This window comes from Metarhizium robertsii (genome assembly GCF_000187425.2).
Source record: "Metarhizium robertsii ARSEF 23 chromosome Unknown MAA_Scf_22, whole genome shotgun sequence".
Classification (NCBI taxonomy): Eukaryota; Fungi; Ascomycota; class Sordariomycetes; order Hypocreales; family Clavicipitaceae; genus Metarhizium; species Metarhizium robertsii.
Genome location: NW_011942163.1, coordinates 3,825 through 29,132, shown reverse-complemented (window position 1 = coordinate 29,132; position 25,308 = coordinate 3,825). Strand labels below are relative to the sequence as shown.

The window sequence follows — 25,308 nt, the reverse complement described above, 5'->3', positions numbered from 1 at the left end:
GGAAGGCCAAATTTAGAAAGACCGGGAGTATGCACGCACTAAGCAGACACCAATTCACCAGCCTTCAGGGGCAGCGGCGGATCAGACTGGCAAATTGTTGGTAAAGTCGCCATGCCAGCGGCAACATTGCATGCTCCAATGATAGTAAAGAACCGCATATTGTGGAGTGTTGAGTGAAGAAGCTCAAAATAGAAGTAGTTTGCAAGCCAGACAGTAGGGCCTTGGGAGAAATTTATAAGTCATTTACGGCCACTGGTTCTGAGGCTTTGATTCTTAAAATTGGGCACTTCAGATCTTTGCAACAGTTCTTCTAGATGCAGGATGCCAGCTCTCTTGCCTAGGCTTTCACTCTAACTCACTCTCGTTCTGGCTATAAGAGACACCCTGTGCGTGCCCCTGATGACAATGGACAAACTTAACTCACTCAAAATGTACTCCGAATCAGACTTCACACTTCCTTTTGAGCAGATTTTAGACTGCGGCCTAGCATCCATGGCCCCTGAAGCACCAATGACCGATTCACTTGGGGCTCCGTTGACTTCCGAGAAGCAGTAAGTGCCACATCCCTAGTAGGTCCGAGAAGCATCCTGATTGGGCAAGTATCCTTCAATGTATACTTCAGAAACTAGAGCACCTCGAGAAGGATGTTGGTCAGAGTACACGTCTGGAGAAGAGGTTTGATACAGTCGATAGAGAGCTATCAAATAAATCCAGACTTGAGGGGATTGAGAAAGACATTGGAAAGCTGCGAGATTCCATCAATAGCCTAGCAAATGACTTGAGGAGTTTCTCCGTAGAGGTGAACATGAGGCTCAAGGAAGCGAACTATCCTGCGGAATGATGAGATGGTGCGGAATCTAGAAATGAAACCTAGGAAACTAGACACTCCTGTAAAGTATATATGTAGGACTATTTCCCTTCGACAGGGCTCGTAGCTGCAAATCCCATAAGGAGCACCATGGACCGCCATAAAACGCTGCCTCCAGTACCTACTCGCCAGCAGGACCCTGAGCAACTTGGCTCGTTCTCACCAGAGACATACATCCAATTGCTGGAAGACGAAAACGAGCAGCTACGGCTTCGCAACCAAGAATTAATTAAGCAGATGCGTGCATTGGAAGCCAAATTGGCTGCAGAGATACAGATTAAGGCGAGTTTGTCTGAAAATTTGAAGGAGACGAAGGGTGAAATCAGGCGTCGCGATGAGACCATCGCCAACATTGCAGGAAGAATCGTCCAGGAGTTTCAGCGCTATGCCGACTCCGTACAAGGTCAGTCTGTGGAAGAAGGATACATTCCGATTGGCTATAGCTATTTCGATTCAAGTTCTTGAAATTAGTTTGAACAAATTTCAGATTCTACGAAATAGATCTTAAAATGAACCATTCTCCCCTCCAGGTTCTCAAAACCAAGATGAAAGTCGTAATTATCAGGCAGCATCCAGGGGACAGTGAGTGACTGGTTGAAACACGCGGACTCATGGCGGCAGGCTACCATATTTTTAGCAACTTCGGGCCGGATCTCAGGGCCGGCGGCTAATTCTTTCGGCGCGACTGTTTGGACGCGTCCTGTACTACTATATAAACTCCCTTATGTGCGGTTCCGGTTCTTCAATTCAGCAAACAATTTCCTAGATTCTCAAACAGCTAGAAGGATCACGATGAAGACCCCAGTTGACAAACAATGGAAGCAGAGGACATCTGGCATCATGAAGAAGGCACATGGCATGCACTGGACTTTCGGAGTCAAAGTGGCCCTCTACCTGGAGCGAGACGGTGAGCTATTCGTATACCGCTCTCATGAAGACTTTGCCTGGGAAGCAGCTACCTTCCTGGCAAAGCAAATCCTAACTCCCAACGACTTCATAACCCTTGCACAAGACATGAGTTCCAGGCGGGCTCAGCAGTCCACCCCGCTTCCATCATCAGAGCAGGGTCCGCCGCAGACACCAGTTTCCTCGTCAATTCCCACGCCAGTTTCCACGCCAGGTTCCTCAGAATGTTCAGTCACTGGTTCTAGAGCACCTCGTCGAACAAGGTCACATGCGACAACGCTCTTTAACATAGCAAACTAGACTAGCCGTGCTACAGTCTCTTGTAAATTATCTATCTGTTCCTTCAATGAAGATTTTGGGTGATCATTCGCGTCTAAACATGGGAGAAGATCTGTAGGGCAGCTACACAGCTCTCTAGTGCCCGTAGCAAGTGTCCCATTAAGCTTCACAGTGATTATAGATCTTGGAGAATGTAGCAAGACTTCCAGGCGTCGCAAAAGCGGTCTTCCGTTCTTCAACCCCTCTAATATCTGATCAGTACACAGGAGGAAATATCTAACTTGACCGCTCTCGTGAAACTGAATGTGAACCCTCCTCCTTCGCATCCTCATGGCGATGTCGAGTAAATGTCGTCCCGCGGGCAGTCTACACTTGACCCAAAGTACAAAGCGAGCGGGGAAGAGATCGTAGAAAGTCGGAATTCCCTCCCTTTGAACATAAAACAGAGCCGATATGAGCTCATTTGCCATGCTCAGCGTCTCCGGGTAATTACTGTTGTGACATTGTGTAATTACGTCGATACGGCCATCCGGCCATATGCGATTAGCCTCAATGAAAGCTCGAGCGGCGATGTTGTCGACACCTTGGAACAGAATTGAGAATTTTTGCAGCCATTTCGATGATTTTGTAATGTAGTTTTGGCAAATTGCTAGACGGCTGTCTGTATTGTACAAAACCAGCTTTATCTTGGCATCAAGAAGGTCGCTTCTCGGGAATCTCAACCCTTTGCCAAAGAACAGGCTCTTGTCATCAATCCTAACGCACTTCAGCTTCGGTAGGTGATAAATGCAGTCCTCGACGGTAGCTTGGTTGCAAAAGATCATTACCATGAAAAAAGCGCCTATGCCGCTCCCTAAGACGAGATCAAAATAATCCTCAAGGCGGCCCGACAGCGACGATCGAAGATCCTTCAGGAACATTGCGATCGGCAGTGCATCGTCAACGTTTCCATGAAGGTTGAGAACACGAATACCGGCCGAAGGGGGCTTCAGAGCCGTTTGCACTGAATTAACAGCTCCGCATAGAACGCAGAAGTGCATCTGGTATATGTCGATGCCCTCTTCGCTTTTCTTGCCGTTGGTCTCCGTGCAATCATCGCATACCCTGTGGCCGCATGATAGGGTAGTCGCTGGAAAGCGACAGAGACACACGAGACATAAATCCGTGGGCAACGTAATTTTGCTACTGCATGAAAGAGTACGCATCGAGCTTGCTAGAAGTGTTTGTCTTTCCGAGGGTTCGGCCTTCATAAACTGTATAAACAGTGTTCTGACATCTGCTTTAAGAGTTACCGGTTCTATGCTGCTTAACATGGGCGAATAAAATTCGTCGAACCAGTCGGTGGAAGACAATTCCATTAATTTAGGGTTCAGCATATGACCAACTCGCCGTCTATGCTGATACGTTTCTAACAAAAGTGAATTGGCTATGGCGCTGCAGGCCGATTCGTAGAGAGTGGCGTCGTGCATTGTCAGGCGGACTAGTTTCTCTGCACCCCATGATACTTGACCTGGCAAGGGGTTTGTGCGCCATGCTTGTTGAAAACTGAAAGTCTTCCGGTGGTCTTCAGCGAACTGTGAACAGGTCGAGCGCAAGAGGTGTTTCACGTCGCAATTTCGGAATGTTAGGGCTGTGTCATTGTTTCGAGTTGCCTGTGTCCACTCCAAAACATGATCAGCCGACGTTCGCGACCTGCAGCCACGCATCAGCCGAATTCCTGCAAAGCAACTACGCCATCTCTTCTCTGCCTAACTAAATGAGAGCCCCTCGAGGGGACTGTAGTGTGACATAAGTTCTGCTGCTAAATCTCGTTCAACGTCTCTCAGAGCAATCTTTGGCTCGTCTTCCGAAACAATGAGCACCTGTGGCCTGCAGCGAATGGAGGAGGCAAATGACAGGTCCACCCAACGAGCCAAGACTCCCACAATGGCGAGAATATCCCAGTAATCGTTCTGAATGAAGACCACGGCCTCGCAGAGCGGAGACAGAGCCCTGGCATAAAACTCGTGGGCAAGGTCCTCGGGGCTGCCGTACGATTCTACCTGTCTTCTGGTCAAATTTGGAGGACAAGGGCCTGCCTTCATCGCGGGGTATGACTTCTGATGATGAAGGTGGCAATCCAGCAGAATCGTCTTGGCAAATCGGCACATGCGAACTTGTCTGGGTGCTTCTGCCCCGCTACATCCCCCCGTGCAAAACAACAAAAGCAGTTTGGCCTGCCCATCGGGCCGGTTGTCAAAGCTCTGATAGGGCTGATGGAATTCCTGAAGCACAGGCGTCCTGAAGTCATTGCCGCCGCGCACAATGTCAATCCATGCCGACATGATGGAAGAGTTGCTGGCCACTGTCAAGGCTCTGCCGGCGGATCGCTGACTGAAATATCTGCTTGCACCTGTTATCTGATATCTATGTTCTCGGATACTTGTGCTTTGCAAGTTGCAAAGCTAAAATACGAAATCTTGGAACCAAGATTCACCGCTGCCATCTGACTGTCCAATTGCAAATTCATACAGCTGACTACCTGCGATGTCCGGTATGGGAACCCCTCATTGTATTTACCTAACAAGTCCCATTTCTTCCCCTTAAATGTAGCCTGTGCATCATTTCCATCATATCCCTGTCGTTTGGGGGTTCATCTGAGGGTCGAGTTGCTCAACTTCCCCGGCCTCTGGGATCCGGCACAGGGCAACATGCTTTGAAACCATGTTTTCTGATCCGTTTTCTCATGGCACTTTCAGTATGGGCTTAGTTCTGGCATCCGAGCCATTGCTTTGTTCTTCCATGGGGCTGCATATGTGGAGGTTTTGCCGAGAATTGATCAATGGATATGCAGTCGGTGATCGCCATACTTCTGGGCGGTTGTGGGGTAACTCCAGACGGGCTGAAGCGGTGTGCGTTCAAGTATCCGGTGGAACTAGAACAATTCATAGAAGGTGCATTCATTTGTACAGAACTGTTAGTTATAGGTTTGCCAGTTATTAGTACTAACAATAATACAGTTGACATTCAATTCAAATCATGTCTAGTTAGATGGTCCTAATCCTCCTTATATCTAGCTGTTCCATCATGTCGGTCACATCTTTGCCCGCTGCGTCTATGTGATAGCCAAGCTCAATATCCCCGGTCTCTGGGATCTCCAGTATGGGAGCATTGTTAATATTAACACTCTCGGGGCTCTTCCATAGCCCATTCATGTTGAGCTTATTTTTGTCGTTGGAGTCATTGTTTTGTTCTCTGGTGGGATTGCATACGCGTCGGTCTTGTTTAGAGCAGTGAAACGGGTACGGCGTCGGTGGTCGGGTCACCTCGAGGGAATGGTGGGGTAACTGCAGAGGAGTAGGTTTCTTGGCTTTGGACCGCTGGGTGCTCCTGTATCCGGTGCACAAAAAACAGTTCATAGTGGTTGTGTGTTATGGTGTACTCCCTTCCTTGGGCTTGCCTTAACCCATCCTCTTGCTGCTTATATATTCTTGCTAAGGATTAAAAGACCTTGGTTCTCATTATCAAGATCTAAGAACTCAGCCAGTAGTATTCCAGAATCAAAACTCGTGATCTTGTTTATTAGTTTCTGGTTTTTAGGCGCCATTGCAGTCAAACTAGACTAAAAACATCTGGTAGAGGAGGGCGCGCATTTGGGCGGACCTGGCTGATTAATAGTGGCTCTCGTCTGAAAACTCAAATTTAAGTAACTACTGGAACCACAGAATCTAGTACTAAGAACTGAACTGTAGTTTCTTGGTTTTGTATGTGTTCAGCTACTGCCACGCTATCCATCGAGTCCATTGAAAGCCCCAGACAGGGACTCGCAGGGAGCACCACTAACGATCCACATTATCTAGCCACGTCAGATCTCAAAATTTAATAACTAGGTTCGAAGAACTTGTTAAACAGATTCAAGTATTAAGATCTCTGTTATAGCGTCCAAGTAGCCACGACATGAGTCTTCTGGAAGCCGCAGGAAAGACAATGTCCCGCCTGGAAGCGAGGCCACATCACCCACTGCGAGCTTAAGTCGCGAGCCCGTAACGGTGCGTTTATGAGCGTGCCATAAGGGCCTGATAAGCTATATGCTGACATTCGATATGGGCTCATGCTACGACACAACACAGGGGCTCAGATATCGCCAAACTTAGAGAATGTAACTGCCAAGACTGCCTAAGATAGTCGGACACAAAACCGCTTCTCACCTAGGCCGAGACGGGAGGATAGGATTATGGCAGACATTTGCAAAGAGATTCATTCTTGATTCAACCTATAACAACGACCAATATTACATGTTTCCAACCTTATCAATTCTCATGTACTCCATTATGTCCCCCGGTGAGATCATCGTACGACCTGTTGTTGCTGAATCTTGCGTCAATTGGCTGCCGATAGAGGTAGTTACAGTTCTTCCGGGAGGTGTACCGAAGCTGGGAGTAGAACCGTCCTCATTAAGTGGACAATCCGTCAAGTCAAGCGACGAACAATTGCTCGGAGACGATGCTTGTTGAACATCCGGGACGAGGATGGACCGCGGGCTTTCGGATTGTGGCTGCCGCATACGCCTTCGATTCAGAGCAGACTGTGCGGCAGAAATCACGGCAGAATCTGAGCCCAATTGGCTGTATGAGACATCTAATCCTTCAAGGTCCGTAATCGCAGATTGCTGTTGTATTTCGACGGACGCTGCTGGAGTGCTCGTGGAGCTCAAATGTAGGTCATGTGCTCTGAGTATCGTGTCTTGGTCTATGACGCTGTTCTCCTTAGGAAACCCGGCAAAAAAGGAACGCATGAAATCGCATTGCACAAACATAGTGCTAGGGTACAAGCAAATCTCGTTCTCCCTGAGCATTCTTGGCAGAAATAAATTGTTTGCTATATAGCGATACGAGCATGTCAAGGGTCGACCACATCGCCTTTTTACAACACTCTCTTGAGATTTGCAGGGAAAGCTTTGGTTGGGAACAGGTAGCAGAGTAGTAGTCGAAATAGAACGCAACTTAGACTCAATTGTACTAGAATTAAATCCTTGAGCTTGCGCGTGTAGTAAAAACCTCTTTAGTGTTGACTCGTCAGTGCCTGCATGGATTGGCTGGATCCCATGCTGCACAATTGGTCTTTCGGCAGACAGATGCGGAAAGTTTCTCAAAGCCGATATAAAAAGTGCCTGAAAAGCCAAAGAGAAGCTTGGGGAACAAGTTATTGGATAGAATTGATGTTCCGCTTCTTCTATCAAAGTCTCCCTTGGTTGCCATATTTCTTGCATTGCTTGAGCCACAGTTTCATGTTTGCCCAGTGGGCGACCATCCAGAAGATGGTCCCGGAGTATGCGCATACCAACTCTCAAATACTTCATGTTGCCGTGAAAGGTCTCAATGCTTGGAATAACTACGCCTATCCCGAGCAGCTGCTGCTCAATTTGTCCGCGTAGATGAGAATCTGAAATGCTGCCGAAAAGCTTTCCAGATCGCATGAGAAGCCGTACCTTATCGTTGTCGGCATAGCTTGCGGACGGGCATAGGAGTGTAAGCTCTTTGACGGTTTCATTATCAGTTGCCATACGTACATCCGAATTATTCAGGGTAATTTTTCTCCAGGTCTCTTTGATGTGGCGCAGATAATTGTATATTTCTTCAGGGCACCTGTCAGCAAAGTGCTTATCTATGTTGCCAAGTTGCCAGCCATTGCGAAGACCAGGGTAATCCGTTAACTCGTACAACAGTTCAGACATTACTTCATCTTCCAGTATCCTCTTGAGAGCCCCTTTCTTGTCTTTAGACAAGTGCAGGTGCCAGTAATTCTCGTTTTCACGCTGGCGCATTCGTCGGCATGCAAAGACATGGCGAAATACGTCGCCATCAGAAAGCTTCATCTGATGAGAGCTATGATCAATGTGACGTAAGAGCAAAATCTCCGGATCGCTTCCCTCCGGTATACGAAATATTCGCACACTCCACCACTTTTCAGGTCCGAAATTCCGCATGGCTGCTTCATAACGTTGTCTACCATGTAAACAACGCACATTTCCAGTCGGCTTTAGCCGCGGAAAAGGAGGCTGACCATGAGCCAAAGTCTCCAACTCGATCCCTGGTGTTTGCGTGAGTATAAGAGCAAGCTCACTTGGTGACACAAAGACAGGAATTTGGTTTTCCATGGCATCCGGATCACACCTTTCCTTGAAGATGGCTGCTAGGCAATCAACAGCGGCCAGTTCTTTGTCACGAGCGAAGGGAAAGGTGAGATTTCGCAGTTGGATTTGAGCGTATCCAAGTTCATAGCTCTCCTTGAAAGGCGTGGTGGATTCCATGTTTGGTGTTGCAGGTTGTATTGTAATTGAAGAAAATTCTCTCGGTCGATTAAAGAACAGCCCAACGGAAGCAAAGAGGTCAATTATGTCACATCTTACATAGCAATTTAAACGCAGCCAGAAAAAATATCACCGAGTTCTGCGATTCAAGAATTAAGATCCAGGCTGTTGGGAACAAAAATCCAATAGTTTAGATACCAAAGACTAGGATTCAAGAGCAAAGAACCCAAAACTGATTCAACACCACAGTACCACTATGAGCGCTGCTATCCCCCGTAGATGGCAGACTCCCGCTGCTATCCTCAGTGGATGGCAAGCTTATTCTGCGCTGTCCCCAGTGGATGGCAAGCCTTTTCTGCTATCCCCCGTCGATGGCAGACTCCTCCTGCTGTCCTTAGTGGATGATAAGCTTATTCTGCGCTATCCCCAGTGGATGGCAAGCCTTTTCTGCTATCCCCCGTGGATGGCAGACTCCCCCTGCTGTCCTCAGTGGATGATAAGCTTATTCTGTGCTGTCCCCAGTGGATGGCAAGCTAATTCTGCGCTGTCCCCAGTGGATAGCAAGCCTTCTCTGCTATCCCCCGTGGATGGCAGACTCCCCCTGCTGTCCTCAGTGGATGACAAGCTTATTCGCGCTGTCCCCAGTGGATGGCAAGCTAATTCTGCGCTGTCCCCAGTGGATAGCAAGCCTTCTCTGCTATCCCCCGTGGATGGCAGACTCCCCCTGCTGTCCTCAGTGGATGACAAACTTAATTCTGTGCTGTCCTCAGTGGATGACAAGCCTATTCTCTGCTGTCCCTAGTGGATGGTAAGCCTTCTCTGCTATCCCCCGTGGATGGCAGACTCCCCCTGCTGTCCTCAGTGGATGACAAGCCTATTCTCTGCTGTCCCTAGTGGATGGTAAGCCTTCTCTGCTATCCCCCGTCGATGGCAGACTCCTCCTGCTGTCCTTAGTGGATGATAAGCTTATTCTGCGCTATCCCCAGTGGATGGCAAGCCTTTTCTGCTATCCCCCGTGGATGGCAGACTCCCCCTGCTGTCCTCAGTGGATGACAAACTTAATTCTGTGCTGTCCTCAGTGGATGACAAGCCTATTCTCTGCTGTCCCCAGTGGATGGCATCCCCCACTGCTTTCCCCCCTTGTGGATAGCAGTCTGCTGTTGTTCCAGGAAGACCAGCTTGCCAATTGGACGACCAAATACATCTTTGCACAGTACGATGGAACTACAGGCCAACCTTTTTATGATTTTCGTTGAGTTTGGAGCAGAACAGTCAATTATCCTATTTAGTGGTTGTAACTATTATCCACAAATCCTCCTTACTTCTTCAGGTGAGTAGATTGTGCGACCGGTTGTCGTCGAACCTTGTGAATATCGGCTTCTGGAATACATTTCTGTGGCTCTGGGTGAGGAGTGCAAGGGCGGACGGTCACTATGCGCCTGTCCTGCTGGGTGTGCTGGTGAAAGCAGGGACCGCTCGCTCTGGCACTCTTGGTAGAATATGGTGTCGGCAGAGCGGATGGTGTTGTCTGGACGTAGTTCGTCGTTTGGACTCCGCGACCCCGTTATTTCGCGGTCAGTTTGAAGCTGTTGGAGCTCAGGCCTGGTTGGAGTGTCTGGGAGGATGGCCGTTGCCATCGGCAGGCTCGTTTCTGCAGCCACTATACCCATGACTCTGCCGCTGTCGTCGTGGGCAAATTCGTGGAAAAAAGAGCGCATGAAATCGCTCTGGATGAAATTGATGGTAGGGTATGCGCCAATTTCACTTTCCACAAGCATCTGGGGCAGAAAAAGAGAGCGGGATATGAAGTTATAAGAGCTAGTTCTCGGGCGGCCACATCTCCGCTTAGGTATGCTTTCTTGTAAGCCCTCGTACCCTTGACCACCGCTTGGAGGCGCGTTGCTGGGAGGAACTTCGCGCAACTTTGACTTGATCTTCTCGGAATTAAATCCTTGGGCTTGCGTATGCCTCAAGAATCGCTGTAGACAAGACTCATCAACACCCGCATTAATAGGCGGCAATCCACTCTCATGAATTGGCCCTTCGTCAGATAACTTCGGGAAGTTTCTGATAGCCGATATAAAAAGTACGTGATACGATATAGAGAAGCTTGGGGAACAGGTTAATTGATAAAATTGATTTTCTGCATGTTCGATCAAGGTTTGATGCGGTTGCCATGATTTTCGCATAGCCTCAGCAACACTTTTTTCTGCGGGCAAAGCATCCAGCAGATGATTTCGAAATATCCGCATACCAAGGACTAGATACCTCATATTTTCGTGAAAGGTCTTGATGCTGGGTATAATTACACCTATATTTAGCAGCTGCAGCTCAATTTCGGCACGGAGATTGGCATCAGAAACATCGCTCCAAAGTTTGCCTGAGCGCATCATGTTCCGAATTTCTCCCCGCTCAACATGGCTAGCAGAAGGGGCAAGACGTTGGAGCGCTTGAACCGTTACAGTATCAGTCGCCTGTTGGATTCGTGGATTACATAGTGTAATTTTCCCCCAGGTGTTATAGATATGGGTAAGGTAGTTGCAGATTTCTTCGGGACAACGCTCACACAAATGCTTCTTCATATTTGAAAGCTGCAAGCCGCTGCGGAGACCAGGATAGTCAGTCAGCTTGTACATTGCTTCGGCCACAAGATTCTTCTTCATGAGTCTCCTGAGGCCAGTTTTCTTATCTTCGCTTAGGTGTAGATTCACATGATCAATATGGCCCATTTGACCCGCTCGCCAATGAGCATACGTTCGGCGAAAGACCTCGCCATCCGAAGGTGGCGTCTCAAATAAGTGATCGTTTATCACTCGGTGAAGCAGATTCTCCGGATGGTGTCCCTCAGGAACAAGAAATACTCGAACGTTCCACCATGCTTGTGGTCCTAAGGTCCGTATGGCGGCTTCACATCGTTGCCTACCCTGTAAGCATCGCACATTTGTGACGGACTGGAGCCGCGGATAGGGATGCTGGTCTCGCATCAAATCAACAAGGCTAATATTACATTGCGCATATACTTGCTCGAGCTCACTTGGCCAGAAATAAATGGGAATCTGGTTTTGTTTGGCGACTGGATCACACTGTTCGTTGAACACCCTTACCAGACGGTCAATTGCAGCCGGTATTTTATCACGAGAGTGCGGGAAGGTGAGATTTCGCAATTGGACTTGAGCTCCGCCGAGACATTGATCCATAATGGAGATAATAGTTTATAAAGTTTGAGTTGTGAAAAACATGCATGGCTTTTTCTTACGTGTCGTTCGGCATATTTTATGCTTGACGGCGGGCTCTGTGACAGGCTATCTCAGCCTCTTTTGGGAGCAAGCATCATGTTCCTGTCAGATCTTGGAAAATGTAAGTCCAGATTCAGGAACTTGGTTGTTCGAGAAGAGACATGGGCCAGTCGTGACATCGTTATCGAGATTAGTCGGAGACCGCAAAAACAGGCCGCAGTGGCGATATAAGATGCCAGATTCTGGATCCAAAATTCCAAATCTTGACACTCAGATTTGAGATCTTGCAGCTAAAACCTAAGACTGGAGCTTACACCCAATCTGTGATGGTCAGCTCCGGCAAGGCTCGCACCCTAGGCCATGGACACCCACCCATACGATTCTACAGTGGCATGGCCAAGTTTACTGGGTATTAGCGCGTGTTTCGGGGTCGAAAAGCTTTGCTATGCTTTATTCGTATGTTTGCAGTACAACAACTGAAGCTCGCTTGAATGCAAAAGATGAGCACTGGGCTTCATATTGGGCACGGAGCGCCTAACTTCGCTAGCATCCTGCGAAGTGTGTTCTCAGTATCTACGTGAGCGGTCTCTAGCTTCTGCATTCTTGCTATTATGTCGGCTGCTCTTTCTGAAAGTCCGAGAAGGGCATTCTTCTTCTCAGTATCTGTCTGGTCGGCCTTTAGCTTCTCCATTATTGCCTCTATGTATGCTGCTTTTTCTGAAAGCGTGATGAGGCCGTTGTTCTTCTCAATGTCTACTTCGACGGCCTCTAGTTTCTCCATCATTGCTTTTAAATCTGTTTTGCTCCCTGAAAGCTCCAGGGCATTCTCTTGTTGAGCTAGTTGGCCTAATAATAGGCGCACGGTCTGGACTATAGCTTGATTGCCAACCAAGTCTTCAAACTTACTTTGCCGCAATACCCGGTTTTGTGCATTTCTGGCTGCGAGGTTATACTCACGGTTCAGTTTCTCCACGCTGAGTCTGTTTTCAGTAGCATTGGTAGTAAAGTAAGACGTCCGACGACCATCTCTCGTCACTCGTATTACATCTGCGGAGACTTGAATGCAGGGCGTGCTTGTAGATGATTGAGGTGGCAAGTTCATGACGAAGACTACTCAAATTTTGGCCTGAGCTGGAGTAGAAACTTTACCGTTACACACCACGGCCAAGGGGAATCAGTTCCTTTTATAGCTTGGAAGAGTTCAAGGAGGCACTGGCACGGTATAAGTGTTTCTGTTAGGGCGGGGGAAAACTCTTCGGTAGTACTGAGGGTGAAAAACGAGTGGAGGGGGTGATTATGAGGGTGCTTTGAGATATTGTTAGTACAAAGGCTGTATGGTCCATGTCGTGGCCGGAGTGTATTTACATGTCCCCACGACTTTCACCCTCAGCGCTAGTACAAAGCGAAAATAATGTTGAGGCCGACATAGACTGTTACGAGGTTGCCTAGAAGAAGTCTGGGAATTGCGGTGCTGTCGAAGTACAATGCACCACCAGCATGGACTTCGAAATTATCCGGGGAGGGCGTCGCGATATGACCATTCTTCACATGGGACAGCCATTGACATTTAGTGAAAAGGGCATCGGAAAACTGATGGGACCTAGGGCGTTGACCCTGGTTTTTTTAACTTGTCCCATTCTTGTCAAATTTATGCGACATATCACATCAGCTGCTTGATGAAGCGCGCGCCAAAATCATGCGACCAGTTTGTCGGCCGAATTATTCAGGCCTTTTTGACAAACAGGGATGCTCGGCTTTGTGACCTTCCGATTGCTTAAGTCTTGTTACCTGGCTGCCTGATGTGGAGAGAAGAAGTTCAAGGCGTAGATGCAGCAGTTCGTTGATCAATCTCTTAGGGTGACCGATGCGCGACCCCTAAAAAGCCCCGCACATGGACCTTCCTGCCTGACAATCTCACTGGCCGATTGTTCTGAAGTCGTTCATGCAACGTACTCCGTGCAGCAGGCATGCAATATTGGGCGGCTGTCACCCCTTTGCTTGGTAGCATGCTGCATTTACGTTCTGCAAACGCGCATATTTCGTGGCCTTTTGGTTGACAAAAGTGAATACACTGCAGTCCAGCACTTCAAGCCTGTCCCTCTAAGCGTAAGAGGGACAGCGCCCCTCACCCTTGCGCAAAGCGTTGTACGCAATTGGTCATGGACCATTGGCCAGGGATTCAAACCCGTCTCGTTGATTGATTGATGGATTGTATTTTCCGTCCAGCGACTTTGGTCGCTCAGGTCTCCTATTGGAGCACAGGACGTGCTGAGCTAAACTATATACAACTTCAACCGCAGAGAAGCTTCACCCAGCGCTTCTTGCAAGACCCTGCAGGTTGAGCCGTCAGGCTCACTATCAGGTGGCGGCTTACCTACCCCGGCGGAGGAGGTAGGTTGTCCCCAGCACACAGTACAAGTATCTATGGCTATTCCCTCTGAGTATCAATTCTTCCACAGTCTCGTTCGGTGAGATTGTGTCCGTAACGGGTATGCTCTTATCAGCCCCCGAGCTGGAGCATGCACGAAGGCGTCAACTTGAACTAAAATTGGGAGCAGGTTTAAACACGAAGTTAGTCTGGGGACAAGCGAAGGTGGTAGAGACGCGTGAATATGGATGACCCACTACAAACAGTTCATCGCAGAAAACTCAGTGGTGGCGGAAACGATTGACGGTGACAGTGGCGGCGACGATGATGGTGGTGGGAGAAAGCGATGACGGTGAAAACAGCCGAACTAATGGTGTAAGGCCATGAACCCAGTACAGAAGGATCAGTGCGACAGCTCAGTGTAGACAGCCAAGTGCAGACGGCTTGGTGGAGGCGGCTCAGTGCAGACGGCGCAGTACAGCCGGCCCAGTGTAGTGCAGTGGCTGACTGAACGAGGTAGACACCATGAGAGGCTTGGTTGAGGCACATGGTCCAATGAGCAAGGTTCGTTAATGTAGGCTCAGTAAGCACACCTCAGTGAACACTGACAAGAAGTAAGATGGGATACGCGAAGATCCCAGTAAATACCCGCGGCTCAACTCTTTCCACTAGAAATGGTCAGCACAGATCCGGGGGCTTTCTTGCATGTCCATGGGCGACGACGAGCAAGGACTACAGTAGCTACAAAAATTGCAGATGCCAGGTCCGTTTCCATACCCCAGGTCTTCTTTACCTCTCCGAGTCGGGGAGCGTATTCGCTTTTCAGCTGTCTTACCCCAGACGTCCAGTCTCTCCTTTATTTCTGCTTCCTTGTCTCTGTGTTTTGCTGAGAGTTCGAGAATCGCATTGCGTTCTTGAGCTAACTTTTGTAAAGTCGAGGTCGAGGCATCGGCTGCAGGTTTCATCCTTTTTTAGCAAGCCTGCACGCCCACGCCTCTTTTGCTCTCGGTTTCGTGCTACTCGGGTGGCGAGCTTGTACTCACTGTCCAATTTCTCCAAACTTGGCCATTCCTCATTACTACTAGTAGTACAGTAAGGCATTCAACGACCGTCTCTTGTCGCCCTCATTACGTCTACGAGGACCTGGATGCAAGGTGTGTTCGTGGATGATTGAGGTTTCATTTGCGGGAAGAAGATCAATCATCCATCATCAAGAAATGACCTGAACTGGGGCTGGATAACTTGTCCCTGCGCACTGGTGACCATGGGGGGACCAGTTTCTGTTCATAGCCTCTCGACGGTTTCACTGAGAATCGCGACGCAGCGTCGACGTTCTCTTTAGATCCAAGAGGGAAACTTGGCGGCAATGCTGCAGGTGACGGCAAAAAAGAGTGCAAGGCTGATTACGAGGCTGCTTTGAGACGTTTGTTGGTCCTACATTTGGCCCGTCCAGTCCAGGGTGGGAGTGCCCCATATCATTGAGAACGTCTATTCACATCCCTGCGATTCTCGCGTAAGTATAATGTGAAGTTAGCAACGAATCTCTGTAGGTGCTGCCTCCCCGGCTGCCTACAAGAATTCTGATACTTCGGCCTGCTTCTGAAGTACAGTGTACCTGGATGGACTCGGGCATCATCCGGGTTGCAGCGAATGGACGATTCCTCACAAATAAGCGCCGGACATGGAACACCCGCTGACATTTACTGACAGGGGGCTCGGGGTGGGGAATGGGTCAATAATGAGACCTTGAGTAAACGAGTCTAGATTTTGTGATATATCACTTCGTGTGATTGTCCTCATGATATTGCTGGTTTGCTTGGTCGGGGTGACAGGCTGGGAGTTACGTGTGGGACAATGGACAACGCCGAGTAGTTGGTGATGGCTAGTGGCTCAGCGTTGAGGATCCTGTCTCCTTGGGTTGGATAGCCTCCGATTGGTCAATAAAGCACCAGGGGGGCAGGCGTCATCACCCGCTGTTAACTGACGAACTACCCGGAGACGGATGTTAAATGCATGGCAACAGTTAGCCCAATTTATTTTGGCTTCCTGTCAGCCTGAGCGTTGCGCCCTTCGCCGTTTCAATGACGGGCTCCCGCGTCTGTCGTTTGATTGGCCGTAATTGCATCCATGGCATTAACTGTTGTTGGTTTGACAATCAACAGCAGTGTTGCACGGACAGACACCCTCTGTCAATAATGATGGAATTGTTGGCCTGTAGTTATTTCATTCCTGCGAATCTCTGTTGCATGACTTCCTCCCATATTCCCCCTGTCCTCTTCTGATTCATTTCAAAATTTTGCCAATTGACATTGCAGGCTTGGTTTTCTCCCTCAAAGATGGGTTCCGAATTTGAAGCGATTGCCACCAGCCTCCAGGACGAATGCACCACATGCATGGAGGCATTAGACTCAGCCATGAGCAGGCTCCAACGACTTCTTGAGCACAATACACAGGGGAAGCTTGACATCCCCGGACATGTCCACCGCGTGTCGCGAGCCATCAGTGAGCTCGATAAATTCCGACACGCTCAGGCTCAGTCTATAAACCAGGACGGTATCTACATACATTGGCCACAACTACAAGAAGTGCTGCAGGCGTGTTTCAGTGTTATATATATAACTAAGCTTTGTGTGCATTCTTTTGAACTTACGGTGCAGCACCGCGCCGTCGCTGGGGGTTCCCAGATGGATGAGGCTATAAGTTGGGCATTGGACCGAAAAGTCTCCTCTAAACTATAAGCCGCAACAGAGAACGACAATGCGCGAATAGTGATTTGCATCTAGGGTTACAAGAAGCTACGAGCGGCGATCGGGTTGAACTTGGAAATAGGGTAGACTGACAGTTTAAACTTCCAATCGGCAAATATGCGCGCTTGACAAGTTACTTGTATTTTGACTGCCCTGTGATTAGCCTAGGTGCGAGACGCAGCTCCTAGGGCGGAAGTTTTATTCTCTCGACATTTCCTGTCCACGGTGTTGGATGTCCCTGTACGCCGACGACCTCTGTTTAGGATGTGTGTTGGGTCGCTGTCTTCGTCGCAAAATGACAGCCCCCCACCCGCACCCCGAGCAGCCATGTTGCTTCTGCGCCCTCACATGCAGTGTTCTACAATGATACAAACCTATTGAGTCCGTCCTTGGGGGACATATATTCCTCTTTCCTTCGACTCACGGTGCCACGTCTCGATGGCTATAGATTCCGGCGCTTCTGGTTCGCTGACCACGCTGCACAGCGGGCAGATGGAAAAGCCATTTATCCCCAGGGCTGAGAACTTGCTTCCAAAAATGAAACGAAAGTCCGTCGCGCAACGCAAAGGAAGGGATGATAAGTACCAAGAAAGTCGACAGAGCAGCTCCCGCGGCGCAAGGCAAAGTCCCTCGTTCTCCGAAAGCCCTTCTTTATTGTTCGTCCAGGCTAACGTATATTTTGCACAGATCTCAACAGCGTAAAGAGACTCCGTTGGTATGCCTCTACCCAAACTGCGTTGCTGGGCTATTCGGGACGCACGTGAAACTCGTTCAACATTATCGCCGTGTGCACCTTGGTCTCCCCGACCGGCGGGATGGCACATTCCTCTGCGATTACGAACGTTGTAAGCGAAGTTCAGTCCCTTTCCGTCGCTTAGATGCGTTACGTGATCATCTAAGAAAGATGCACAAGGAAGCCATCCAGCAAAACCATCGTGCGCATAGCGGCTCATCGATTGCTGTCCAAGTCGAACATATGGATTGGTGGCGTTGTACTAAGTGTCTTCAAAAGATTGAACGCAATCAAGAAAAGGACTATTGTCCGAACCACAAGCCGCTGGTAGGGATAGGAATGGCTATGACACCAATGGAAGCTGACTGGATGAGCAGAAACAAGGCCTCTGCAAACGCTGTGCTCTGGCATCAGCTCCAACAAAGGCAACCAATATTACGAAGAGCTAAACATTAATCTCGAGTTGCGGACAGGAACCAAGCTGGCGAAGTTCCTAAGGCAAGTTGTTAAGGAAACTATCCATGACAAGGAGTATTATACAACCCTCGTTCAAGGACTCGGCCCTCTCTCTCTCTCTCTCCGCCTCAACCTGTCCAACTACTAGGGCATCCAGCGCCTGCCATGATCGTGCAGCGACGGCAATCTCTTCGCACAACTTATCGACCTCTTTGCCATCCTCCCTATCCTATACGACTCCGCCACAATATTAGGTACAGCTACACTGGTGAGCAAAGTTGTCACTGTAATACGCTATTCCCCCGCCCTTTATCTATCAGCCTGTGCCGCTGAACAAGTCTCAGGATGTGTTCCTGTAAGGTGCGTATTTCCATCTCGGTTTTCTCAACCGTGGCAGGATAAAGCCGTTGTTTTCGCCATCTGTCGACGTCTGCAGCCTTTTTTTGCAGCTTTCGAGATTTCGTAGCCATGCTGTTGCAGAGCTTACATGGCGATTTTCTCTTCTCGACCTCGTGTACAAGCTTTAGCCCGCAAGTTTCACCTATTCGATACTCCTTGTTGCATTGTTCGCGAAAGCTCCCCCATCTCCAATAGCCGCAAGTCCAAACGATTTGCTCAAAGAAGCACATCCTCAAAATGCTTCACGAATGGTCTCTGTGTGAATTGCAAGAGATGCGCTTGGAAGAAAGATGCTGCGGATCGATTCCTAAGGGAACTGCAATAGACTGCGTATAGGGTAAATCAAGGCTGGTCGATTGCCCGGAAAACCCCAGGTTGCTTATAAGTCGGTCTTTTTCTGCATTAATAAAGATACGATGAGTTCTCGGCCCAGTTATAGTTACCAGCTTTGTTCATTTACTGCTGCTTGTCACACCCCTCCGGCTGGATGACTCGGCTTTTCTTCACACGGCGAGGATGCGCCGGTTACGGTAAAATGGAGGCCTTAATTTACAGAACAGCCTCGCCACTTTCGATCGGCCTCCATGGCACGAGGCTCCACGTATCATTGAACTTGCCTCGCATGGGAGTGAATTGATCATATAGGTACAGGCTAGGCTTCGTCGTTGGTTATTTGCCCGCTCCACCTCGTCCCACTGGTTTCTGCTACATGCTTTCTGGAGGATTCGTTGCGTCGCTCTATATTCTTCACTATTTCCTGCACTCTACGCTCTCTCTCTCTCTCTCTAAAAATCTACATACATGAAGAATCAATTATAGAAAAATAACCACTCATACGAGTGAATTAGTCACGGAATCTTATTTGCAGGGCCGCCGGAAATAACTGCTCTACAAAGGCAAATCCAGAATGTGGGAGCAGACGTAGTGGATCAGCGGCAAGGATGCCTCCCCTCTGAGCATCTGTAAAAAGGCGTTTAAAGGACGAGAGGAAAGTACAGGGGACCACCAGAAGGGCCGCGACAAATGACATATGGCCCCACTCCATGTCTTCGGAAGTTGAACCGCTTCTCACGAACGGGTGCCCGGCGCTAAAAATTGACGTGTTGCGTGGCGTGCTAGGTTTAGCCTAGCGTACTGAACTCAGCAGTGCTTACGACACCAGCCTCGGCGGGCCGTCAGTTCGTTACTTCCCTGCCAGTTCGACCAGACGGGAGCATACCCTTGCTAAGTCAGCTGGCCTGACGTAAAACACGAGGGCTGCTAGTTTATGCTACAAGCCAAGATTCTCCATGTTTGACGTTTCTTCCATCCTATTGGTCGTGAAACAAGGCGGTTGGCGGTTGGCGGCTGTATATTGCGATCTCACCAGGACCACTTTTCCGAATGGAGAGTGCCATTACGTCAAGCCAAAACAAGCCGCCAACAGATCACATTTTTTCCAGCTCCATCCATCTTGCATGTACCTTTGAGGTAATTGTTGGTCCTACGTCGTTGCCATTCAGGCCCAGGGCTTTCTTTCGGGCATATACCCCATATCGTGGACATGGCCACTTCAGTACATCCTTGCGATTCTTGCGCTAGCGTAAGTACAACGCGAAGCCAAAAATGCGACCCTGCCGGTGTAGCCACGCTGCTGCCTGAAGTAGTCTATAATCCCATAGCCGCCGCTAAGATGCATGGTACCTGATGATGGACTGACTGGGATGCCATCCGGGGTGTGGGACGATAGCAGCGGGTCTTGCGGAAGACGATTTCTCACATAGAACGCCCACGGAGCAACCCCTTGATGTTAATCATGTACTCGTGCCATGCCTTGAACTCACGAGTTCCAAAATAAAGTGGGACATGGCACGAGTAGAGACAAGGGCTGGTGGGAAGTAGGTTAACAACGAGACTCGTCTCCAAACGCGGCCCAGCCTTTGTGACGAAACGCAATTTGTGCCTTAGCGAAGTCGTGCCATCTGGGATTGATTCGTCTCTGGTCTCCCATCGGTCGCCCCAGGCTGTATGGCAACACTCTGCCCTATTTCAATAGGCCTGGACGTTACCCACTTGCCCATTTCGGCTCCCTACAGTAGCTGGCTCCCGTATCTGGCAATTCGACTGGCCCCCCGGTGATGAGTCCTGCGTCGTTCACGCCTCGATATGCACAGTTGTGTGTCATGAAGTTCCCACTGCCCGCATGTCTGGCAGCCGTCGCTCTTGGTCGGCTATTGAGCATTCCAAGTCGTCAGCCAGATCGTTCGCCACATTTTCTGCTGGCATTGCTTTACTGGCTTTTTTTTCCCTCCTTCAGTGGTTGAGAAACCCTAAATGCTGTGCTTAGAATAGAGGTGATTCGTATTAACCATTTCCAGCGCCGAAGGGCAAATTTGTTGGCTGCCATATGGACAAGCTGAGACGGCATACGCCGCGGCAGACGAGTTAGCCACATTCAACTTGGCCCCCACAGCCCTATGGGCATGCTGCAGTCGACTTGATTCCTTGTACTCCAGGCCTGCGTGATGAGAATGCAGCGTTAGGGGTGTGTTGCAGGGGTCGGTTTTGTCATCGAAAGAGATAGACGCTGTCCACGATCTTCATGCCGGGCGGCAAATTCATCCTGGCTCGACGAGAAGGACTTGACTTGATCGTTCGTTGCATACACCTCAACGCTGCCGGGGCCATTCCGATTCGGCAAAGATTGTCATAGCGGTAGCACCAAACAACAAGAGCGTTCTAACACTTGTCCAACAAGTGAACTTAGGCAAGGTCTGCACGGTGGCATAAAAAAATTTCGGTCACAGACGGAGGAGTGTTACATTGGATATCCCTGTTTCTTTTCCGTCTACTCCATAGGCAAACTACGAGTGACGGTTCCGTGATGGCTCGTTGGCCAATTGGAAGAAGGCCGCCGACTTGTTAGCGCGCCCCATCTACAGCGTGAAATCCGCCTTGTACTCGCATGGCAGTGCAATGCCATTCGGACGATCATGCTCAGCTACAGTACAGCCCTATCATTCTGCCACACCACCCCGCCCGGGCAGTGTGGGGGAAAGAGACAACTTGAGTGGTTGTACGGGCCGTCCCGACAGTCTGGTTCAGCGAATCAGCTTGGAGATGCCCGTTGCAACTGTCAAACAAAACTCTACAAGCGTGCACTCATTGGACGACGCAAACACGACGATGCAAACAGGGCCAGTACAACAGGCAGCCATAATGCTACGCACTAACTAAGGTCGGGGAGCTCCGGGTCGGGGTTCAGTTGGGTCGGCGATAACCAATTCTAGGTAGGCAACTTTTGCATGGAGTTGGACAATTTGTGCCTGTGCAGCGTAATACGCACTCTCCCACGATTGGCAGCAGATTTGAGCCCATGTCAACTCGGCTCTTGTAAAACTCAGAATGCTCTCCTCCGCTTCTTTCGGTGTTAGTGGGAGTTCGCCTGGCTCCATGGTCAGTCTCGTATGACGTTCTTCGGCTGGAGTGATTTCGTGCTTGGGTGTGCGCGTGTGTGTGCCCGGCAAAGAGCGAAGGGAGCACTGAACCAACAGAATTCTGGTGATTTATACATTTTAGTGGGACGCCCAAGTCACAACCAGTCCAAGTTCCTGATTTGCGGACTTTGGTTCCTCTCTACAAGATTATACCTTGGATTTAGTCGAGCTATGAAGGAAACAGAAACCTGGAAACACGAAACTGAATTCTGGGAGTTCGGTACTTCAGAAGACCTTAGGCTACGGTAACATAAAAGGCCAAAGAGCCAAGTCGAAGATTCAAGAACACTTTTCGTTCCCTTCTGCTTCTTACTTAGCCCAACCCACTCACCCACTTACTGTTGTCCGTCCAACATGACGATCTCTTGCCAGGTGAACACGCTTTATGACGAGCCCCTTGAAGGCATCTTTGTCCAGCTCCAATGCGTCGAGCACCCTGAATACTGTTACATGGGATGTTCTAACCATTCGGGCGCGATAGATGAATGGTTGAGCCTTCATGATCATAAAGTGCGACCTGTGCGGTCTAGTCCGAACATGGAAGGCTTGCATTGGCAAATGTGTTTTGTTGTCCAGCCTTTTTTCCACGACACATGCTTCCCAGAAATCTGGAATACCGTCTGGGTGCCCAAGAATACAGATTCTCACACTGTCGTTACTGTTGACAAAGACATGTACGCAGTCTTCAAGGATGATGCTTCAAGTGCCGCCCTTGAAGGAGGTACGCTCCCGTCTCACACGGTTTCAGTTCATCCGTCGCATGGCCCCAAGGTCATCCACAATACAGCAGACTCGGACGATGTGGAAATACGCGTCGTCACTCCCTTGCCTTACGATAGAATTTCAGGATTCAATGAGCCCGTCTGTCTAAGCGCCGGGCCAGAAGGACCTGCTACATTTCCTTGGCGGGAAAGAAAACCTAAAAAAAGACACAGGGGCACAGCACATCCACAGCAACTGAGGCGCTCAGCTAGGCTCTCAAAGTCGTAATTGCTGCGTATCATTGTGTAGTTGATCGGGAATTTGATAAATATAGTTCTACCTTGTTGTCCATAAGATTTTGTAAAGCGCTCTATCAAATGAGACTGGTCACAATTGCTAATTTTACCACCGCTCGCTTGTAAATAAGTTTGCATTCACTAGGATCCCGCAAGGGGTTCATGAGAAGATAAATAGCACGGAAAATCCCCCCCTTTCCACTTCCCGTACGTGTTAACTTCGAGCATAACCATGGCATCGACCAAAATGAACGAGACGGAGTTCCGATTCCAACTGAACAGGTGTAGGCTGCACTTGGAAGCAACTCACGCATCCTTGCAGGCTGTGCACGGCGACTTGAGGTACTTACAAGTAGCATTAGATGAGGTTGCGTCAGAGGTGAAGCGATTGGCACGTGATAATGATCTACTGCTGTCATGCTTGAACCATCTTGTTGACTGGGATGAGGATGACTGGGAGGGGGGTGACAGTCCGAAGACTCCAAAGCCACCAACAGCACCCACCACCCCCTGTACTCCATGGGACCCCCCCAAGGAGGAGCTCACCCATGATTCAGGCTCGAGTGGCAATAGCAGGATGGTTGCTGCAGGGGCTGTCGGAGATAAACCTCGGTCGAAATCGATGTGAAAGTCGGCTGCAGTGGTTCCCCTATGCACCACGGCAGTCACTACTGTGAGATGTGTGGTGTTGATTCCATAATTAGTAGCATCTCACTTGCAAACAAGGAATCTGCCATCGTAATAGATGTAGTGACGGGTGTCTTACGTGGCAAAGTTGGAAGGGCGCCTAGACCCCCTTGAACCAACTTCAAAGAAGGGACGGTTTCAAAATGTGTGAGTCTTTGAGAAATCATGGCATTCAATTGGAAGAGGCCATCAGAGACGGCTGTCGACTGTCTGAGGGCGGCTAGGTCTGTTGCCTAGTTGGTTAGCTTGAGTCGTCCTGCTTTATCACCTCGTCCAACAGTGCCTTGAACGGAGGCTTCCCGGCCCGAAAGCCTTATATATATGAAGTCATCCAGTACACACATATTAATATTGGAACTTATCTACTGTATAACACTAGTGATTTTGTTACTCGATTTTGCACACATTTCTCAGTCTTCGAGGTCCCACGCCGTTTCTACCTATTGTATCATGGAAGCTGAAAAGCGTAAGTCTCTCTTCATCATTAGAAATGCATGGTACTAATCATATTCTTAATGAACAGCTTACCAGCCTATGTGGACAAGTGCCCATAAGATAGGGGTCCTCGTACAAGTTGTCACATTGATCACCTGGATCTCGTCCGCAGTTATCTCCGTCTACTTCCACGACAGAATATGGGAATTGAACTACCTCCACCCGTCACTCTTCACTTTGGACCACATTCTTGGGGATATGTTTTGGTTTGTCTACACCCTTCATAATTTAAGACTCCATCACCTTACATTTTTAAACAGGGTCGGCCTCTTCGTTTTCCAGTCAGCCCACATCGTCTACGACCTGTACAAAACCTCGCCTGCAGGTCTTGGAGTGATGCAGGGCCAGTTCATCCTGAACAACGTCTTTCATTTCGCATTTATCCTGTTATTCGTCAATTCCTTCTTCATTGCAGCTGAGCTTCTCCTAGTACTGAATCTTCTCAATCTATGTATATTGTATTTCCGTCACTCACTCTGCTGGATGTTGATCCGCACAGCAACGATGTCTGGCCCTTTGGCATGGACGATTGTTGCGGTCTATTGGAATGGCTCAATGATGGTTCCAGACCCAACATCCACTGCATGCCGTGTAGTCGGCCAAATTTCAACCTGGGGAATATTCGCTTGTGGGGTTTTGTTTGCATTGGCGTATCAGGTTTGGTGACTACAGTCCGTGTGACAAATCGTATGGACTAACCGTAGGCAGGACTGCATTATCACATATTCTCTCAGTTTTCTGTCTGGAGCACTTGGCGTTGCGCAACTGAGAAGCCAGCTCGTACCCTTTCAATGGGTTTCCTCTTTTACTATGACCGCTACTCTATATGTCATAACCGTCGTTTTGATTATTTGGAAGTGGAAGCTCCGAATGTTGGAGCGGAGAAGGTCTTTCGATAAGAAATCCGACAAATGCCTGGAGGCTAACAAAGCAGATACGGATTGCTATGAATCGTGAGACGCCATAAACCACCAGTAAGTTGGCCAAGCCCCTAGAATCTTACTCTGGTTTGATATTGTATCAGATATGTATCAGATACTGGTGAATGCTGTTGTGGCACTGTAGCTTTGTGGTAGGCCCTTATATGCCAGATGGCTCTTAGGTTATGTACTGTTTGTTCGTCTTTGTCACGCAATATGGAAATATTCTTTTTGAAACAAATTGTCTTTGAGGTTGCTTTAGGATAAGAAGTTCATCAAATTTTATTCAAGAGGATTAAGTGCCAAGTCCTTGGCGTTCATCCTACCGTTCATGCTTGTCGCATGGTTGTCGGAATAGAGTAGAAGTGTCTTTTGGACCTAGTATTGATTTTTGTTTTCGCAATGTATGTTTAACTGATATGTTCGTTACATCGCTCTGTCTGACAGACAA

At 48.9% G+C, this 25,308-nt stretch overlaps 6 protein-coding genes across 6 annotated transcripts; 2 read left to right on the top strand and 4 right to left on the bottom strand.

Moving 5' to 3' along the window:
- Positions 1–958: 958 nt before the first annotated feature.
- Positions 959–1,333, top strand: MAA_11778 (uncharacterized protein; the record flags this gene model as incomplete). Its single annotated transcript, XM_011412816.1, has 1 exon — positions 959–1,333. The coding sequence occupies one exon, from the start codon at positions 959–961 to the stop codon at positions 1,331–1,333; it is 375 nt and encodes a 124-aa protein (XP_011411118.1).
- A 327-nt stretch (positions 1,334–1,660) lies between these two features.
- MAA_11777 (Ankyrin repeat-containing domain protein) lies at positions 1,661–2,074 on the top strand (the record flags this gene model as incomplete). The annotated part of the gene is made up of 1 exon (XM_011412815.1): positions 1,661–2,074. The coding sequence occupies one exon, from the start codon at positions 1,661–1,663 to the stop codon at positions 2,072–2,074; it is 414 nt and encodes a 137-aa protein (XP_011411117.1).
- A 138-nt stretch (positions 2,075–2,212) lies between these two features.
- MAA_10206 (patatin-like phospholipase) lies at positions 2,213–4,377 on the bottom strand (the record flags this gene model as incomplete). Its single annotated transcript, XM_007828204.2, has 3 exons — positions 2,213–2,304; positions 2,340–3,770; positions 3,807–4,377. The coding sequence occupies 3 exons, from the start codon at positions 4,375–4,377 to the stop codon at positions 2,213–2,215; spliced, it is 2,094 nt and encodes a 697-aa protein (XP_007826395.2).
- A 1,946-nt stretch (positions 4,378–6,323) lies between these two features.
- Positions 6,324–8,342, bottom strand: MAA_10205 (uncharacterized protein; the record flags this gene model as incomplete). Its single annotated transcript, XM_007828203.2, has 1 exon — positions 6,324–8,342. The coding sequence occupies one exon, from the start codon at positions 8,340–8,342 to the stop codon at positions 6,324–6,326; it is 2,019 nt and encodes a 672-aa protein (XP_007826394.2).
- A 1,301-nt stretch (positions 8,343–9,643) lies between these two features.
- MAA_10204 (uncharacterized protein) lies at positions 9,644–11,539 on the bottom strand (the record flags this gene model as incomplete). The annotated part of the gene is made up of 1 exon (XM_007828202.2): positions 9,644–11,539. The coding sequence occupies one exon, from the start codon at positions 11,537–11,539 to the stop codon at positions 9,644–9,646; it is 1,896 nt and encodes a 631-aa protein (XP_007826393.2).
- Positions 11,540–12,092: 553 nt separating this feature from the next.
- Positions 12,093–12,359, bottom strand: MAA_11776 (transposase; the record flags this gene model as incomplete). The annotated part of the gene is made up of 1 exon (XM_011412814.1): positions 12,093–12,359. One exon carries the CDS (start codon positions 12,357–12,359, stop codon positions 12,093–12,095), a length of 267 nt encoding a protein of 88 aa, XP_011411116.1.
- Positions 12,360–25,308: the final 12,949 nt, after the last annotated feature.